Source organism: Barbus barbus, assembly GCF_936440315.1.
Source record: "Barbus barbus genome assembly, chromosome: 21".
NCBI lineage: Eukaryota > Metazoa > Chordata > Actinopteri > Cypriniformes > Cyprinidae > Barbus > Barbus barbus.
The window spans coordinates 16,163,222-16,183,425 of NC_136749.1; the positions used below are offsets into that span (position 1 = coordinate 16,163,222).

At 40.6% G+C, this 20,204-nt stretch overlaps 2 protein-coding genes across 3 annotated transcripts; both read left to right on the plus strand.

Annotated features, from left to right (window-relative positions):
* The first annotated feature begins 3,476 nt into the window (after positions 1-3,476).
* LOC306887515 (uncharacterized protein) lies at positions 3,477-7,566 on the plus strand. Of its 2 annotated transcripts, XM_079445298.1 has the most exons (4): positions 3,501-3,779; positions 3,915-4,604; positions 5,613-6,038; positions 6,141-7,566. In XM_079445298.1, exons 2-4 carry the CDS (start codon positions 4,346-4,348, stop codon positions 6,917-6,919), a joined length of 1,464 nt encoding a protein of 487 aa, XP_079301424.1. In that variant the 5' UTR covers positions 3,501-3,779; positions 3,915-4,345; the 3' UTR covers positions 6,920-7,566. The 2 variants fall into 2 exon arrangements, with proteins under 2 accessions (XP_079301425.1, XP_079301424.1); XM_079445299.1 differs by lacking the exon at positions 3,915-4,604 and having other exon boundaries at positions 3,477-3,779.
* A 420-nt stretch (positions 7,567-7,986) lies between these two features.
* Positions 7,987-19,257, plus strand: LOC306887946 (uncharacterized protein). The gene is made up of 2 exons (XM_079446006.1): positions 7,987-8,445; positions 15,505-19,257. Exons 1-2 carry the CDS (start codon positions 8,076-8,078, stop codon positions 19,089-19,091), a joined length of 3,957 nt encoding a protein of 1,318 aa, XP_079302132.1. The 5' UTR covers positions 7,987-8,075; the 3' UTR covers positions 19,092-19,257.
* The last annotated feature ends 947 nt before the right edge of the window (positions 19,258-20,204 follow it).

Sequence of the window (20,204 nt, forward strand, 5' to 3'; positions counted from 1 at the left end):
AACACTGCTGCAGTTGCCCGCAGCAGATTCTCCATTTGCAAGCTAATAGCTAATTTGCAACACAAGCAAAAAAAAACCCCAAGAATTCTTGGTTTGACGTGTTTGAGGCATGGTGTCAACTACGGTGGACAGATCTTTAAAATTCATTTTTAAACATTCAGGCTATTGTTACAATTACAATCTGAATTACCTTTCACACTTTTTCATAATTATATATGACTGTGTCCTCTTTATATTTATATTTGTTTACCTTTGAATATTCATTACGTACATATATTTATATAAATATTAATATCATATATCATTAATATCATAATGTAAATAGATTAATATCAATTTAAATAAATAAATGTACATTTATGTGTGATGTATATACATAAATTCAACATGGTTAAGGAAAGTGAAGTACCCTGTACCTCTAGAATATCTCCACCTAGGACATACAGACAAGGACACTTTTATTAAGATATTGTTAATTATTTATACTGGGCATCACATTATGTTAGAAAGACTTGTCACTTTTAAAATTCTAAATTTAACAAAAATGATGTCCACCAAATGAAGAATGAAGCATTTTACCTGAAAATGAGGTGGAGCGAAACAAATCTTTCCAAAAAAAAGTTACTTGGCACCGTGTGGTGAAATCTGTGTGGTTTTGGCTCCATTGGTAATTCCAAGAAATCATTTTAATGCTTTTTTAATAATTTTTAGCTCTTGTGGGAGCGTACAGGTGGCAAAAGAAGGCTATGCAAGGATAAAAATAAAAAATTGCTGAATCTTTGTTTTTCTATATTATTTTAAATACTTTATTTGTCTTCCTTTATTATCTTTGAGAAAAACACATTCTAGATGTAGTTCCACGTTTTAACATACATCAATATCACTTTGTTAAGGAAACCAGGCTAGTTGGCATATGCATCTGGACATTGTCAAAAGGCATATATCTCAGTTTTGAGTCAAAAGTCCAGTTGCATAAATAGGTCAGCTATATAAGGGAGGTTGATTTTAACCAAAGGCATCCTGAGAAATGTTCACACTCCGGTGAGAGCAAGTAATAATAAAAGTAGTCCAAGCCATTGAATGTTTTTTCTTCAATAATGTGAGAACCCGGAGCAGCTATATTTTTATGCATTGACATTTGTGGAGTATAAATAGAAATAATCACATAAATGTGCAAGCACCGAATCCTCTAGTCTAGAAGACTTGCGTGGTAACATCTGGAATGGCAAGGCTATAGGATAAATTTAGGCAGGGGCGTAGATTACGCGGGTGACGTGTCTTTTTATAAAAAATAAATTCGTCCCCCGCACTTTTTCATTGGACAGTTGTGTTCTCGATATGTTGAGGATTTAATGGAGCAATGTATATAAATGCAGAATAATTTAAAATTCAAAGAGACAAGATAATTTATACATGACGTTTACGTTTCCATGGCAATCAGTCACTCAGTTTGTGACGTCACGACATGCCCAGGCTCGCGCCCGCGGTCCCGCGCTGTATCCATCATTCATTCATTAGAGGTCGAGATGAGTTCAAAGCGGCAAGAAACTCTTCACTCCTTTTTTACGAAGAAGTCAAGCAGCGTAAGTTGTCATGTGGGATCCGAATAGTGTTGCACAATGTTGAGTTACTCTGCCTATTGCTCTTGTTGAATAATTAGCAAGTTTTGATGTTCATTATATGGAGAAAAAAAAGCTGCCTGGACAAACATGCACTTATTTATTTTCAGTGTATTTTTCCGTAACTCTTTTGTAACGTCTTTTATTTTAACACGTATGTATGTTATCAGAACCCTTCAAATAAGAATAAAGATAATGTTGAACTGAGATTTTACAGCGTTTGCAGCATTGACACTGCCAATTCTACATGATGTATTTCAATCAAGTCTGCAAGCACTGATCTAATACAGGACCGATCTTCATTTAGGGGTGCTCTGTCATTATTGCACTAATTTGACGTTTTTATGTGTTGTCAAGAATGAACAAGAAACAGTCAGCCTAGGTTTGTTAGCAGAATCAGGACGACACACAGTGACAGGTGAGAAGAGTGGCTTTTAACACCTGACTATTTTTACATTTTATAACGTCTATTAATACACAAGCGTTTGTAGGATTATATATGGACCAATCAAAAAACACATAATTAGTCAAATATAGAAAAATAAAAAATGACATTAGTATGATGAACAACTTCTCAGCTATCATTTTTAACTACAGTAGGTAATTATTAGCTTGCATATTGGTTGTTTATTAGCACTTAAGCACATATTAATTCTGTATTCTTCATGACCATATTCTGCATCCCATAATCCTAAACTTAACAACTACAACGACTACCTTACAAGCTATTAATAAGCAGTAAATTAAGAGTTTATTGAAGCAAAAGTCATAGTTAATAGTGAATATGTGTTTATCATTCTAAAGTGTTAAAAAATAATTTAGGATACAAATTATTGGTTATTGTCCAGCAGTGTACTTAATGTGTTATTTTCTTCTGTATGTCACTATTCCCTGTATGTACATGTTTCAAACACTGCTTTATTTGCTATAGACAGAGGGAGTGAATGAGGCAGAGAGTTTCAGTGAGGCTTCAGAGGTAAAGATTATTTATAGCATTGTCTATGATAAGATATTTATTTTAACATAGACTAATCAGACTAATGTATAATAGAATAGAACAGAATAAAGAAGTATGTGAATGTGCAAGTATCCATTACTGTGTGCCATGTACTCTACATACAACACACACAAAATACAATCTGAAATATGTAAACAATAATACCCTTATAAGGACATCTTTGTAACTTATACTCAAAAAGGTGCATATTAGTACATTAGAGTACCAATATGTACCGTAATGTACAACTATGAAACTTTTTGGGGTAAATAAGGTACAAAGATGTGCTTTTAATGGTACTGTCCCAGTGACAAGCTGTTGTATTTCTTTTTTCCTTTTTCTTTTTTCTATCTTTCTTTCCTTCTATTTTACAATCATATATAATAATATAATCATAAAGCATATTAAGCAAAAAGGTTTTATTTTTTTATTTAAAAATAAAACCTGTCAATTAGACAAGGGTTAACTGAAAAAAAACAACAACAAAAAAACAGGTATAACACTAGACATTCCGTCCCCCCCACTTTTGAAATGATGGCTACGCCCCTGAATTTAGGTTCGCACCAAGCCAACTTTTTGTTTCACCTGCATTTGAAAACACAGTGTTTAATATAAAACTATTATTTAGTGTTTCGTGGTTTGAAAAGTTAAGGCAAACTTGTAGGGCTAATGCATTTCACAGCATTTCTGGAATTGTACAGACCAACTCCTTTTATTTCGGTTTTTATTTTTTAATTAATATTTATTTTTTTCTTTCTTTTTTTGTGCAAGATGACAAAAGACTGACGTGTTTAAATGGATAAAACATCACTTTCAGCGTTTCAGAAATAGCCACACGGCAAATATCTTTGTGTGATGTCATATTCCTGCGACGATTTGGGTTCTGTGTACATTTTGGAATTTAAGAGGTTAGCTTTGCATCTATGCCCTTATATCATTTTTGTATTGTGTTTTAAACTTTCTAGCCATTTACGACGGTGTGAGTGCGGATTATTTTTTTCCGAAACTAGATCTTTCTCGTAATGCGGGCACGTCGCATACATGACTTTTACACGAGCAGCAGTATTTGCTTGAGAAGAGCTAGTGGCGGCTAACGTAATTTATGCGGAATACGCATCCATTGCGGATGTGGTGCAGAATATATGCGCATTGCTGCGACACAGGTAATTTTGGCCTTTATATTTAAAATACTCCCTTAATTAAACAATTAGTTAAATATGAATCCAACTATATTATCCATGCATTCTTTGCTTTATTTCTCGCCCTCTCCTCGGTATCCTCGGATTTGTTGTTGCCAGATTTACTGACAATTAGGAGAGCTCTAAGATGTCTGCATGTAATGAATGATACAAGTACATGATGTCAAACATAACAGAATATCAGAAGAACATCTCCGAGTTTTGCTTTTGGACGGAAGCCACAGGTTTTGGTTTTCTTGGTCTAATAAGATACAGTCAACAAAAACATCGCAATAATTGCGTAGAATCAGTGTAAATGAACACAGCAGCCCCTTTCTAAAATGACACGTTAACCTATTGTTGTTCCGTGGCAAACATCTATTTTCTGTGGCTGTGTATTACTGTGCCCATTATTAAGGCTATTCTTGTTGGACATCACAATGAAGCAATGAACGGCTTGCCATGGGACAGCATGGTGGCTCTTCACCCTCCTTGTGAATGGCACGCTGTCCACCAGTCACATTGGTGTGTCTGTAAACCACAACATATCCATGACTGAATACTACGAGGAGGGGGGGTTGCTGTATGAGCACTCACCTCCCATGCACATCAAAGTGGAGTCTCCAGAGGGTCCCTTCGGAGGCGGGGTTTCAGAGGACGGTTTCCCCAGGGAAGATGACGACTCAGAGGGGAGTTGTGACCACCAGAATGGTGGGTTGCCAAGCAGCTTGCCTTTTAACGTTGTGGTTGTGCATCCTAACATAGGCGCACCTGGAATGTCTTCGGATGAACTCGTCCCAATCGAACAAAGTAAGTGTTAGATGATAGGAAGTCTTTTAATAATATGTGATTTTACTTTACTGCTAACATTAGATTAATATTTACAGGCGCACTTTGTTATTGTTCCCTCATTACTAAAGTTTTACAATTATAGAAATCAAGTCCATGTAAAATATTTAAAATCATGTATATTCACAGACGATGAAGTCACGGTAATAAAAAAAAGTGTTGACATCATGTACTACTCAGTTTTTCTAAGTAACATCCTAATATTAGATAACTTCTACTTGCAGAATCATGGGTGACTGCAACTACCATGTTTATGGGGCAATGGTGCGACACACTTTTACAGCATTTACTATTCTTTGAACACATGAAACATTTAAATTTCAAAAACTAATTTTAAATTCATTTAGATTTTTTTTAATAGTGGGAAAATGTCTAGGTAGGTAGTATGATGATTGTTATAGTCTGTCTAATACATTATAATAGTCAAGATTAGTTTTCAATTGTGTTATTTTTTTCTTATTTTAAATATTTTATATTGTCAGTATTATAAAATTAAAATATGAAATTACATCATAAAATACTTTCTGAAAATTATGTGTACACCTAAGGTGTATAGATTTTTTTTTCCCAATAATTATTGAAATTTTTCTCTTTTTTTCTATTTTCTAAAAACCTTGCATTTGCATTGAAATAGATATTTAAATAATAAATTAGTTTTAAATGTTTCTTTCCAAAAATGTATGGAACCACCATTAATACAAAAAGAAAATTTTATAAAAACCTGACATTGGCAATTTTAAGTAGATTTTTAAATATGAATTTCAATTTAATGGCAATGAATAGGTTCTTGTCACAATGAATAGTGATGCTGCATTCATGCTGCTAGATGTCAGTATTAGTCCAAAATACATTTAGTGCCATATTAACCAGTGCAACAAAAGCCAAAAAATGTATTTGGTGTGCTTTTGAATAGAAATGGAAAACCTACTTTTGTGTCAAATTAAAATTGGCCTTTTTTTTTTTTCAAAGACAGGGGTGTGTCTTCAGCATTAGCTGCAGGAGGTGTAGGAAAAAGGAAGAGCCGTTTTAGCGGGGCAGAGCTGGAGGTGTTGGTATCAGAGGTGACTCGTTGTGAGGGGGAGCTGTTCGGTCCAGCAGGGAGGCTCCGGCGCCGAGAAAGAGAGCGCATTTGGGCTGGGATACTTGAGCGTGTCAATGCTGTGTCTAGAGTACCTCGGACTCTAAGAGAAGTGAAGAAACGCTGGGATGACCTGAAAAGACGTAACGGTGGTAGACTGGCCGACGCAAGGCACCGCACCTGCTACCTGCCATCAAGCAGAGGGGCTGCAATTTTGGGAAGGCCGACCCAAGTCAGTCCCAGGCTCCAGCAGTCTCGTCAAAAGCAGAGCACCAGAGCAAAAGCCAGTTTCACGTGTTTGTCAGACACTGATCAAGGTAACTTTTTTTGGGGGGGTGGGGGTGATCCTACAAATCTGACTGTACAATAAAGTCTGAGAATATTTTTTTAAAAGTTTATGTATGTTATCACTGTTTCAGTTGCAGTTGGAGATAGCTCTGAAAGAGATGGTTTCGAAAAAGAGGATGAAGCTGGTGAGCAAGAGGGTGAAGATGCAGATGATTGTGAGGGTGTGGAGAACAGCATGGAGGATAAACTGGGTTTGGGCCTGGGTCTTGGAATAGTACCACCTCCAACATCAGAACGCTGGCTACCTCCTTCACCACTATACAGTGCCCCGTTCCTCAACGGGACTCCTCAGCCAAGCCCAGAACCATCTTTAGGGACCCACCAGGGTCCACTGGAGCCCCCTCCATCACGCACTTCCTGGCTGGAAGATGAACTTCGTGGACTGGGAGAAGCAGCCATGCAGCTTGGAGATCGCATGGAGCAGAACCTGCGTGAGTTTGGAGAAGGCTTTAGACGCGATATGCGGACGCTGGTGGCTTCGCAAGAGGCCCTTACAAATAGCTTACAGCAGAATAATGTACTTTTGCAACGTCTGTTGGGTCTACTTGAGATGCAGCATCAGCCGCCTCAGCAACATATTCCACAACAGCAACTACAGCAACAAGAATTACAGCAGCCTGCACAGCATCAACAGCAACAGGAACAACAGCAGCCTTATGAACAACTGTTATTGCCACAGGAGCAGCCACAGCTAGAGCAGCAAATTCCAGCAACTGTTCCTCCTCTACCACCACCTCCAGATATTTTAGATGGTACTCGGCACACTGAATCACCAAATGACATGAATGGAGTAACTCAACAGCCACGCCGTGGCAGAACAGTAGACCTCAGACGAAGACGCAGACGTTGATGTTGCTGTGAGATATGGACAATTGAACTGTGTACTGTTACAGTAAATTTATTTATTTAAGCAATGTTTTATAAGGTTAACTAGTTGCAGATGGTGCCATGTCATATTGCCACCACATTTTATGTTATGCCTGTCGCAGATATATAATAAATTGTATAATATGTACACCAAAAAGCTCAAAGCTATATCTAAATGGACTTCTGCACTCTTGTCGCTGTTAGTAAATTACTGACATTTTATGGATCTGCTTGCTTAAGTTTATATATAATAACTGCAAGTTTAGAAAAAAATCTTCTAGACAGGCTTAAAACTCTTCAGTATTCATACTGTGGCAAGATAAACATCATTCATTCTTATTTTTTAATTGAGGCACAGAATAGTGCAAAATGACATTTTACTTTTGCTACTATCACTGTTTAAGAAAATACATCCAAATGCTGTTTAAGGGACATTATATTGCATAGAATCTCTCCAGTTCCATGGAAATAAATGCAGTTATCAGAATTGCTGATCTAAGGTCGCCCGGTCACTCTGCATGCAATGGGATATACTATTTTGCAAACTTTTCACCATATTAACAAAAATCACTTGTACTTGGAAAAAATGTCTGCCTATGAACAAGTTTTAATAAAAGCAATCAATACATGTATCATCTATTTTCTATTATTACAGAAAATGCACACACAGCTGTTTTCAACATTGATAATAGGAAATGTTTTTTGTCTACCTAAGCAAAATGTTAATAATTTCTGAAGATCACATGACACCCATTAAAATACTTAAAAACAGAACAGTTGCTTTAAATTGTAGTAATATTTAATAATTTTCTCTTTTTTTCCGTTTTTTTTTTTAAATTGAGCCTTTGTTAATTACTTGGAGTACCAGGTTTTAAGATTTATATTTTACTTAAATATTATCTACACAAAAGGTCGTGCATACATACGTTAAATACCTAAATGTGGTTATCGTTAAATCTTGCAAGTCTATTAAACTTTGTAAGCAATTCTAAAATGCAAATCCGAACCATCAACATTTATCGAAAGGTGTCGCTTTAAATGTAGTCGCAGGGGGCGCATGTGACGTAGCACACGCTTCCAATCAATCGTTGGCTTCCATGTTTTTAGGGGTGGAGAAAAGAGAGAAAAATATGTGAAAAATGGCTACTGTGCAGTCTGAATCCGAACAACCATTAGAAGATAAACTCATTAACGGTACACTCGGTGAAAACAAACCTGAACAACAACCTGTACCAGCTACAGTAGCCGATTGTGAGGCGGAGGTTTGTGCACAAGGAAGCGACGTGAAGGGAACGACTGACCCTGGTGTTCCGTCTTTACCAGCAACTGAAAATTCACCTCCACATGGCGTTGCTCTTTCACCACGCAACAAAGATGCGCCAGGAACGTCCAGTAATTTTAAATCTTCGGAGGACGTGCTGCCTCAGAATGATAACAAAGATCTCATTTCAGCTGAGCCCGGAACGGACTGCGGTGTGATATCGGATCGTTTGCACAATGAAAACATCGGTAAGTACAACTTTGCATCAAGGGCAGACGGTAAAGGGCACGCGCCGCTTTTTTGAACATCGCATAGACTTCTGCAATTTCTCACAGATATTTAGACGTGGGAAGAGCATGCAGAAACTCTTGGGGCGTTTTTTTCTTCTTGACAGCAATTCATTTCTCTGTAATTGGCCTGTTCTAACCCAATCAAACACACAACTGCTTGTTTAACCCTTTCATGCGTGAAGATCTACTCATTTTAGAGGTTTTAATTAGTAAGAATTGCGTACAACATAGTAAAGTTTTGTTTAAATACATTTTCTGAGCATCAGATTTTATATATATATATATATATATATATATATATATATAAAAGGGTTGGAACTGTCCATGTGGAACAAAAACAAGCCTCTGTAAGAAACAAGTCTTGTTAATCAGGGCCAGTCTTGCATTTAAATTTTTTTTAGAAATTTTTAATCTATTCCAGGCAGTTGTTACATACTTGCCACTGTCACCCATTCAGAATGTATTTTTTTCTTTTTTTTTCTTTTCTTTTTCTCTCTCAAAGCACAGGGTGCAACAGTCTGGTTCCTTAAGTAAAAATAACATTAATTTACTCCATAGTGGAACTGACTTAGAAACTTTTAAAGAGACATACTTTGAGCTACAAGGTTGTTAATTAAATGTTTATTCATTTTTATTTATTTATTTAGTCATTTAGCAAATGTATGTGGTATATAATTAATTGTTTATACTTTAAACCATCAGTCTGCATCGTTCAACTTGTTTTTAAATAATAGTGTTTAACAGTGGAATTCCTGGTGAAAAAACTACATTACCTATGATTCTACAGAGAAATTTCCACCAATAAGAGAATCACAACAAACAAATCAGCTAAAAGAACACTTTAACGCCCTGCCACTCCCAAGAAGCACTGGAATTGGAGTCAGTTCTCCCTGCAATTTCTCACTACTTAAATATCTTTTTGCATAACTTTCCAAAAAAAAAAGAGAAAAATCTCTTATCTATCTATGATCAAAACATTTTAGATGGCTCCATCATTTTTGATTTTGTCATTTGCAATGCTTAATGAGGTTGTAGTTATTTATCTCATTAAAGCCATTAAGTACACAGTCTCGTACCTTGTACTTTATTGCTGGTTGGTTTGATTCATTGCTTATATATGGAAGTAGAATAATGTTTTTGAAACAAAGTATGCTGAATTATACATAATCGAAAAAAAAAACATGCATCGCAATTAACACTGCTTGCATTTTAATGCCTTGTATTTCCAGGGCTTGCATTTTTAGGTCCTGAAATTTAACACATTTGTTTATTTAAGCTGTGAATATTTCAATTAAAAATATTTCACACACATTTTCATAATTAAACGTCACGCGTTGTTGGGGAATTCTGGAGTGTGACGTATGAGGGGAACCCCAGTATTACAGCACAGCAAGCCATGATACAAAGTAAAGGAAACTAAGCAACCGAAAGCAATATATGTCTTACTCAGATGTAATGTTAGTTCTGTACTTCAGCGTTGGGTAAAAGCGCATTATAATCTCCTTTGTGGTAGAGAAAGCTGTTTACATATAGGCTACGGGAAACAGCGAAGCTGTTGAATTAAGCAGACACACAATCAGTGTTTCCACATGTTTATACTGGCCTCGATAATCAAAACTTATACTTAGCGCTTGCTCCATTTCTGCAAATCAGTTTTTGTGAATGAATGACTTGATCCACATACAGCCTTCATCAACAGCCGCCTGCGCCACCTGCTGGTGAGCGGATGACATCAGCTGGAGATCCTGCATTGGTGCTCTACTGCTATTCCTGCGGTTCCCGGATGTGCACCGCTGAATTTTAACCACTGAATTTGTGGCAGCGAATTTGGAAAGTGAAATAAAATTACCAAAATTTGCCTGTTGAATATTATATATCGTATTTTTAAAAGGATTTAATATTTTGGAAGTGAATTCTGGAAGGTGAATATGAATTATAGAATTTTTAATTATGAAAATGTGTGAAATATTTTGAATTGAAATAGTCACAGCTTAAATAAACAAATGTGTTCAATTTCAGGACCTAAAAATGCAAGCCCTGGAAATACAAGGCATTAAAATGCAAGCACTGTTAATTGCAGTGCATCTTTTTTTTGTCGATTTGTAGAATTCAGCATGCTTTGTTTCAAAAACTACTGTCATTATTCTGCTTCCATACTTATAACTCCTAGCAATGAATTTTTAAAAATACCTATGTGAAAATGAATGAGAAAAGTCTGTCTGGAACCAGGGCCACTGAAAAAAATGGGCGAGCACTTTTGCACTCTTTAGAGTTCAGGGTGAATGGTAATAATTACACATTGTACAACCAGGTCACATGATTTAGCCATTAAGTGGTAAGGAATAGAGAATGAAATGGACAGAGATAGACGCATACTGTGGGGTACTGATGAAGTGAACATTTGTATGACTGTTTCGAAAGCAGAAATAGGGGACATTGGTGCCAGATGTCATACAGCTGTCATACATCTCAGTAACTGCTTTTGAGTCAATATTCAGTTACACAAATGCTTGTTTTCTCTATCAGTGCTTTTGTAGGTTTCAATTTAGTTTAGAATTTAGTTCCCTCTCAAGCTTTCATGAGACATCACGGAGAAATTCTCCGTTATGGGAACTCCTTCCCTCCAACCTTTCCCGAAGTCCTATTGGCTCATGCCAGTCCAAATGACTGGCCAATTGTCGCAAAGCATGTAAATACTGACGAGCTTGAGAGGCAGTATAAAATGCTGAGCCCGCGACAATTACGTCAGAATCTTTTCCTTCACAACGGATTTCTTTAAGAAGATGACGTCCTACTGCTGTATTTGCACGGGACCGATCGACCCACTGGATAGCCACGACCACTGCATCGACTGCCTGGGGCTGGCCCATGCGGAGGCGGCTCTGGAGGAGTCTGACTGCGAACACTGTGCAGATCTGCCGATGTGCGTGCTGAGGACTCGCCGGAATGTGGCCCGTGGCCTCCTTGGGGTGAGGCCCACTGCCGCCATCGAGCCGCTGGTGGATCCCCCTCCCCCACCCGAAGGTGAAAGTGACGATTTGGCATGAAGCCACTGTTCTCAACGGTTGCTTCGATCCCCAGTCACCTTCTCCAATGATTGTTTCCGTCCGTCGCGGACTTTGTTTCCTTCAGCCAGGAAGGCGTGTCCATTTCATGTCCATTTCATATCCATTTCAGCCTCGGAGAAGAAGGACTGGGCTGAATCGGAGCAGGATCGCTCCGACAGCGAAGGACCCGCGGACCTCCAAGAGAAGCTCATAAGGTTCGTGAATAAGGCTGTCCAGGAGTTGAAGCTCTCTTGGAATCCTCCAGAGAAGCCGGCCAAGAGCAAGCTAGATTCCTGGTACTTCAGGTTCAGCCGCCATCAAGTGGACTCGAGAGCGTCGGTGCCGTTCTTTCCCGATGTCCACAATCAGCTAGTCAAGATGTGGTCTGCGCCCCAATCGGCACGCGTCCACTCAGGCTATATTCTCTCATGTGGATGGGGCGGAAGCCCACGGGTATATGCGCATGCCCCCTGTCGAGGAGACTGTCAATGCACATCTGTGCCCTGCGTTGGCCAAAACCCAGGGCTCTGATATCAGCCTAACCTCCAAGCCATGCAGGATGACAGCCCATCTTGCCAGCAAGGCTTACTCCTCGGCTCCTCGGGAGCCTCCGCCCTGCACACTATGGCGGTGCTTCAAGTATTCCAGGCCAAGCTCCTGCAGTCCCTGGAGGGTGGGGCTGTCTCACCAACACGGTGAATGATTTACGTGTGGCAAGGGACTTCGCGCTGATGACAACAAAGTGTGCTGCCCAGGCGATTGGCCAAGCCATGGGGTTCATGGTAGTCCAGCAGAGGCACCTATGGCTTACTTTAGCTGACTTCAGGGACGCAAACCGCAGGGTGCTTTTGAACGCACCGATCACTCCCTCCGGCCTCTTTGGCGATGCCGTGGAGTCAATCATCGAGCGGTTTTCGGAGGCTCAAAAGCGCGCCAAGGCCATGAGCCATGTCATGCCAAGGCCATGAGCCATGTCATGCCAAGGCCTTGGCTCGACCCCGCCCACCCCAGAGGAGGAAAGACCCGCAGCAGCTGCCGCACCCCCTAGGCGGGAACCAGACGTGAGAAGGAAGGTGTGGCCAGGTCCAGGGAAAAGGTGCCAGGGACGGCGGAGGAACCCTCGTCGTGACGCTGGCCCGCCAGCAGCCTCCAAGCCGTTTTGCTGAGGGTGTCGCGAGGAGGGAGAAGCACACCGGAGGCTCAGCTCCCAAGCGACACAGAATGTTGCGCAATGTTCTCGAGTGCGGCATTCACAATGTTTGTGTTCTTGCATGTTGTTCAATAAAAATGCATACATCCTCACAAAGAGAGCTCTTTCCTCCTCACTCAGTCAATGCGATGCAGCTCGCCCTGTCTCAGAGCAGTGCAGCGCCGCCACCCTCACAGGTTATAGTCGCGCAACACTCGCCGGCGTATCCGTCGACCAAGCGATTAAAGCCGCTATGCCAGTTCCTGAATGCGTGGGAAGTTATTCCGGGGGTCTCGCGCTGGCTACTTGGTGTGATAAAGTGTATACCCTTCAATTCAGACGCAGACCACCCCGTTTCAATGGCGTGGTGCAGTCTCTAACATTGCCTTGAAATGCACTGGTTCTGAGACGAGAGGTATGCAATCTGCTCGAAAAAGGACAGATGGAGGAAGTCCCTCCGAGCGAGTGCGGGTTTTACAGCCGCTATTTCGTGGTACCCAAAAGAGACCTCAGATCTCAGACCCATTAACAGAGCGTTCAGGATGTTAACGCTGAAACAGATCCTGGCGCAAATTCGCCCTGGGGACTGGTTTGCGTCCGTGGATTTAAAGGACACGTACTTTCACATTCAGATAGCACTGCATCACAGACGCTTTCTGAGGTTTGCTTTCGAGGGCACAGCGTACCAATACTCTGTTCTACCGTTCGGACTGGCTTTGGCTCCACGTACTTTCTCGAAGTGCATGGATGCAGCACTTTCCCCCCTCAGAGTGAGCAGGATGTGCGTTCCCAAATATCTGGACGATTGGCTGATTTTGGCTCAGTCCCGGGACACGCTAATCAGCCATATGTAACATATCTGGGAGTGTGCTGTGACTCAGTGGAGATGCGAGCTCTCTTCTCTCTGGAGCGCTCGGCGGCCATTTTGTCTTCCCTGCGCAATTTCAGACTAGGCAGCTCTGTTCTCTTGAAGGAATTTCAGAGGCTGCTGGGACTCATGGCGTCTGCTTCGGCTTCGTGCCTAAATCACCATCTACCCCCTTCAGAGCGCAGAGGCAGACTATTTCGTTGTCTGCCCTGTCTTCTGAGTCATCGTCCTTGCATGACGCGGACACTCAGACTTCGGTGTGCCCCGTCAGGGCTTTGAGGATTTACATTGACCGTTTGGCCAGCTTTCGGCAATCTGACCAGCTTTTCGTGTTCTATGGTGGTTGTGCGACGGGCCGGGCTGTGTCAAAACAGAGACATTCCCACTGGATTGTGGATGCCATCACGGCTGCTTATACGAGCCGAGGGTTGGAATGCCCTTTGCACATTAGGGCCCACTCAACAAGGGCTATCGCCTCCTCCTGGGCATGGTCAAGAGGTATGTCTATTCAGGATATATGCTTTGCAGCCGGCTGGTCTTCTCAGAATGCCTTCGCCAGGTTTTACAAGTGCTGTCGGTGAGTGACTGATTCATGTTTTGCTACCTCTATTCATGTGTCTTGCTGCCTCCCGCAGTAATTGCTCTGCGCAGCCCTCTATGATATTGCTGTTGTTGTTGTCTACCCTGTACTCAGTGCAGCTTCCTGTTATTCATGTCCGACTCACTTTGTGCTACCATTATCATGTTATGTTTTATGTTGCTTAAACAGTCATCTCTGTGCAGCTCCTTACAATACTGTTATTACTTTTGTTTTGCCCTGATCTCACCGCAGCCCACGTTATTACTGACCAGATATGCAAACTTCGTATACCTGGGGTTTAGGCGCTCATTGGCTTATCTCCACCTATCAGCTGTGAGCCCGCCCAACGAGCGTTGCTACTGGTGGGAAGTGTGTGTGTGTGTGTTCGTTCTTCGCTGAGTGTGTATCTTGTACAGACTGCTCATAGCCTCTCTCACGGCGGGATTGAATATCGTTCCCATAACGGAGAATTTCTCCGTGATGTCTCGTGAAAGCTCGAGAGGGAACGTCTCCGGTTACTATCGTACCCTCGGTTCCTTGAGAGCGGGAACGAGACATCACGGTGATCGCCATGCTTGCAGCTCGACCAGTTAAGTGGCGTTCAATATCAGATTCTGACGTAACTGTCGCGGGCTCCGCATTTTATAATGCCTCTCGAGCTCGTCAGTATTTGCATGCTTTGCTACAATTGGCTAGTCATTTGGACTGGCGTGAGCCAATAGGACTTCAGGAAAGGTTGGGGGGAAGGAGTTCCAATAACAGAGAATTTCTCCATGATGTCTCGTTCCCACTTTCAGGGAACCGAGGTTACGATAGTAACCAGAGACTTTTTAAACTTAAAAGTATTTTTTTTTAAGTTTTTCTTGCATTTGTCCATTTGTCCACTGCTCATTTATAAAGTATATTAATTACAGTATTTATTGTAATTAACAGTAGTTTGATATGTTACAGTAATTACCTTTTACATTTTTACTGAGATGAACATTTTAATGAGATAAAGCATTGCAATCCCATGATTTTTTATAATAATCATTGCACTGTTTAAAAATAGCTGAAAAGCCTCTAATAGACCGTTTATTAACTATGCTTTCACAAAAAGAGAGTCTGTTAACTGTAGATTTTTCTGGGCAGTAATGGTGGTAGTATTTAATATATTTTTGGTGCCAACACGTCAAGCTTTTCATCATTCTTTAGATGATCTACAGTGCACCTTTTAAACAACTGACATAATCTAAACCGTTTATTACAATTATAATTCTGAATGACTGCTACCTATTGGGTACATTGGAAATGACTTATTATCTAATGTTTTTTTTCTGCTATCACTCTACAGGGCAAGAAACCGACAAAGAAGAAACAGCAGACAAAACTACAGAAAATGTCAGTAAAGAGTCAAAGCATACCAGAGAGGAAGAACACACACCAAAACAAGATGAAGATTTGACAAATATAAGGGAAGTATCAAAGTCTCATGACGAGGCAACGCAAAGCACAGAAGAGAAGATAGAGGAAGGAGAAGATCCCAAAAGCATGGAGAAGGTTAAGGACAACACAGAAGAGAAGGAAGGAGAAGGTGATCATAAAAGTGTGGAGAAGGTTAATTACAAAACAGAAGAGAAGGAAATAGAAGGTCCAAAAAACGTGGAGAAGGTTAAGGACAACACAGAAGAGAAGGAAGGAGAAGATAAATCTAAGAGTGATGGGACAGGCATAGTTGTCAAGCGAAGGAAAAGCCGACTGGAATGCAACGAATGTGGTAAAAAGTTCACTCGTCGGGAAACATACAACCTGCATCGACACTTTCACATGCACCAAGATGAGCAGGCTTCCCTTGTTTGTAAAGAATGTGGCATTACTTTTCAGCATCGAAGTGACCTCATCAAACACCGCAGTATTCATAAAGAAAACAGCCAACCAAGCCTGTCGCATTCGAAACGCTCTGAGAGGATATTCAAGGAACGTAGGAAATTTCAATGTGAGCATTGCGGTATGTGTTTCTCGACAATGATGCGATTAAGGCTTCATGTCTGTGAACAGAATGTGGAAAAGCCTTTTCGCTGCCCTCTATGCCGCAAAGAGTTCCAGTACAGAGTGTCCATCAATGCTCACATGCAGAGTCACTCATTAGACAGTCCTTATCGGTGCCAGGAGTGCAACAAAGGCTTTCAGAGTTTAGTGACGTTGCATATCCACCAACGATCCCACGCTGCACTGAAGCCATATGAGTGTCCAGATTGTACTATGGTCTTCAGGCATCGCTACGTCATGGAGGACCATCGACGCAGGCACATTGAAGAAGGAGCACACCTGTGCAAAATCTGTGGGAAGAACTTCAAATACAGCAGCCTTTTGCAGCAGCACCAGTATCTCCACACAGGCCAAAAGCCTTACCACTGTTCATACTGTGGAAAAACGTTTGCTTTTGCACAAAACATGCGAGTTCATTTTCGGCAACACAAAAAGATCTCAGCTAGGTCTGAGGCAAGTGTTACAAACCATAACGTATCTCTTGTAGGACAAGGAGGTAAAGAGAAAGCAAATGTTGAGCAGCAGCGCAACTGTCCTCTGTGCCCTCAAATTTTTTATGCAGCATCTGATTTAAGAGCACACATGTTAATCCATGAGGCAGAGTATGAAAGGATGAGTAACGGCAAAAGATTCGATAAGGTCTATGCCTGCCAGTATTGTCCTCTTAAATTCCAGTCAGAATCCTTTCTACAATCCCATTCAGAAACACATATGACTAACATTTTGGGTTTAAACACAACACGTATCACAAATCAGGTTAAAGCAGTACTTGAAAAGCAGGATGATGTTTGTATGGATGAGGCAGATATTGACAGCATGTCGGGAGTAGGGGGATTAGAGGACCAGACAGAGAAGAAACCATTCAGGTGTCGAGACTGTGGCAAGTGCTTTCGTTACCGATCAGTGTTAGAGCTTCATATGCGCATACACAACAAGGGTTATCAGTGTCAAGTGTGTAAAAAGTCCTTCAGATTTAGTAGCTATTTGCAGCAGCATTCAATTATCCACACCGGGAAGAAGCCATACAAGTGCCCGGACTGTGGGAAGGATTTTGCCTTTCATCACAACATGAAAACACACCAGCGGCTGCATCAACAAAAGCCGTTTCGCTGTACGCAGTGCCGTAAGGGCTACAGCGATGAGAGCCAGCTTCAGCGACACATGCTTTCCCATACAGGTGAGAAACCTTACAAGTGTCATCTGTGTGACAAGAGCTTTGCTTTAGCCTACTTGCTCCGAGACCATCTAAACACTCATACAGGGGAGAGACCCCATCGATGCCAAGAGTGCCATAAGTCATTTCCTTGGCTTAGCAGTCTGCTCGTGCATCAAAAGATTCATGTGCGTAAACGGCAAGGTCAGGGTCACGGTTATCCACTGTCCATACATTCTCAAAGAGGCAGAGTAAGTACTGGCAGGAGAGGTAGGCCAAGGTTAGATCGAGACAACGGAAGGACGGCGCCTCTCCCTGGTAGAATCATGCCAGAAGCACTGTTGCCAAATGTGGTTCCACACCAATCCCGTAGCTTCAATGCAAATAGACATGAACGCATGCAGCTTAGATCACAGCACTTGCATGCTAGAAGTCATTCCCAGCAGGTTCATTGGCAGCTACAAATCGCGCCTTCATCAGAAGAACTGCTGCACTCTCAAAAGCCTACAAATTTATTGGAAGGCCAGCCAAGCAATGCAGTGCAGATGCAGTGGCCAGGAAGTCACCTTAAGGCGATCTTGCCTAAATGTGATGGTCTCCCAGAGCTCATGCACCAGCAGCAACCTTCTCAAGCAAATGTACCGATGTCAGCACAACCTAATCATTACTCGGAGATAAGCATGTCTGAAACAGAGCAAAAAGGCAAGCATTCACAACACCACATGGACAGGCCTTCGCTTCTGGATGGAAAAAGGAAATCACAGAGAGCAATTCAAGACCCGCAGCAGTCCCAGTGGCCAGTACTCTGTGATTCGGTGCAAACCGCTAAACAAGAGCTGTTCAATAATTCATCAGAAGATGGCACTGTAACTGTTGACTTAGAAGCACCAACCAACAAGGAATCTGAAAAACTCGCTCATGATTTACAAATTCCAAATTCCTCTGGTCTGGCTAAAACAGAGATGGGTCAGACTGGTGGTATAGTCCTACCCGTTGGTGCTTCCGGTCTACCGAATACCACTCCATGGGGTATGAAAACATCTTTAGAAATGTCTACATCTGTGGGCTTGCAAGAAATACCTGGAGATTCATTAGAGAAGCAGCAAAACAGACTAATCCAGCACTTGCCGCCGCAAATGCAGCTTCTTCAACAACAGCTCCATCAGCCACAGCTCCAGCAACAGACTCAGATACCCGCTGCTTGGGTTAGTGCAAATCCTCCAACCCAGATGGGACCTGTGAACATGCCGTATGTGCAAGCTCGTTTTCCTCTTGGGGACAGACCTCCGATGTGGGGGTTTCAGGCTGCTCCAGTTGTTTCCCAGACCCTTGTAAACGGACCAGTTCAACAAGGCCACATCCGGGCACAACACGTAGCTCTGATTTCTGGCCAACAGATTGCTCTAAATCAGCCTTCATCTTTTATCTCACCACCTTTTCCTCCACCAGCTCTAAATATACCTGCTCCGCATCCAATGCATTCTGTTGGAAGGCAACTTCCAGGTCCGTTACCACAAGGCATCTTCTTTACCTCACAGGGCACCATAAATGAGATGCCAATCATTCCACAAGTAACAAACTTACCTCAGTTAGCCCAACAAACTGAGCCACACAAAATGGGCAATAAAATGCCTTTTGCCCCAGATCACCTGTTCCAGTGCATGATATGTGGTTGTTCTTTGCCTGGAGAACTAGAATTACAGATGCATTATATGCAACATGCACAACGAGATGTCTGAGTTTGATTTTAGAAATGATATACTTACAAAACAACAATAAATAGCTCAGTTTAGACCGTCTCTTTGCTGTTTTATTGTACATTGCTGTTAAGCTGCTGGAGTGTGTTGACAATTTAAAATGTATTAATGTTTTTATTCAGTTATTAAATTTTCCAGCTGAACATATATCCTAGTTTCATGTGTTTTGTTACCCCCGCACAATAAACCACACAAACCAAATTAACAATTAAATAATTAAAATATTTTAAATTAAAATATTTTATAAAGAACTGCAGTGTTATTTAAATTTATAATCAAGTTGCTGAAATTATATCCTACATTGTCTTATGGTCATTTACAAGTAATATGATGGTGTTCAAATATGTTTGCAGACTCTTAAAGAGTGTCAGTGGTTTTAAGAGTTGAGCATCTCAACTCTTGGTAATACAATGCAAAGTGTGAGTTTATATGTATTTTGTACTAGATTTAAAATCTCTAAAGTAATTGGCATCCCATGGTGCATGTGCAATATAAAACTTTCTGAAAAGCTGTAATTATTATTTTTTTCCCTCAGTGTCTCTTTGACAGTTATTGTTTGTAATAATAATAATAATAATTTGACATTTCCAGAGGTCAAAAGTAAATAAAAGAAACAAATAAAAACTGATTTGAGAATGCATGTGAGCTGTTTTTATACACATTTCATAAAGTATTCCATAATTCTTTAAATGTATTTAAACACATTATCATATAATACATAATCTCAATATATATTTGTGTGTGTCTGTGTGTGTGAAATATATATGTGACCCTGGACCACAAAACCACTATTAAGTGTCAATTTTTCTAAATTGAGATTTATACATCATCTGAAAGCTGAATAAATAAGCTTTCCATTGATGTATGGTTTGTTAGGAGATAGGACAATATTTGGCCAAGATACAACTATTAGAAAATCTGGAATCTAAAGTGCAAAAACAAAACAATGTAGAGAAAATCGCCTTTAAAGTTTTCCAAATTAAGTTCTTAGCAATGCATATTACTAATAAAAAAAAATTATATTTATGGTAAGAAATGTACAAAATACCTTCATGGAACATAATCTTTACTTAATATCATAATGATTTTTGGCAA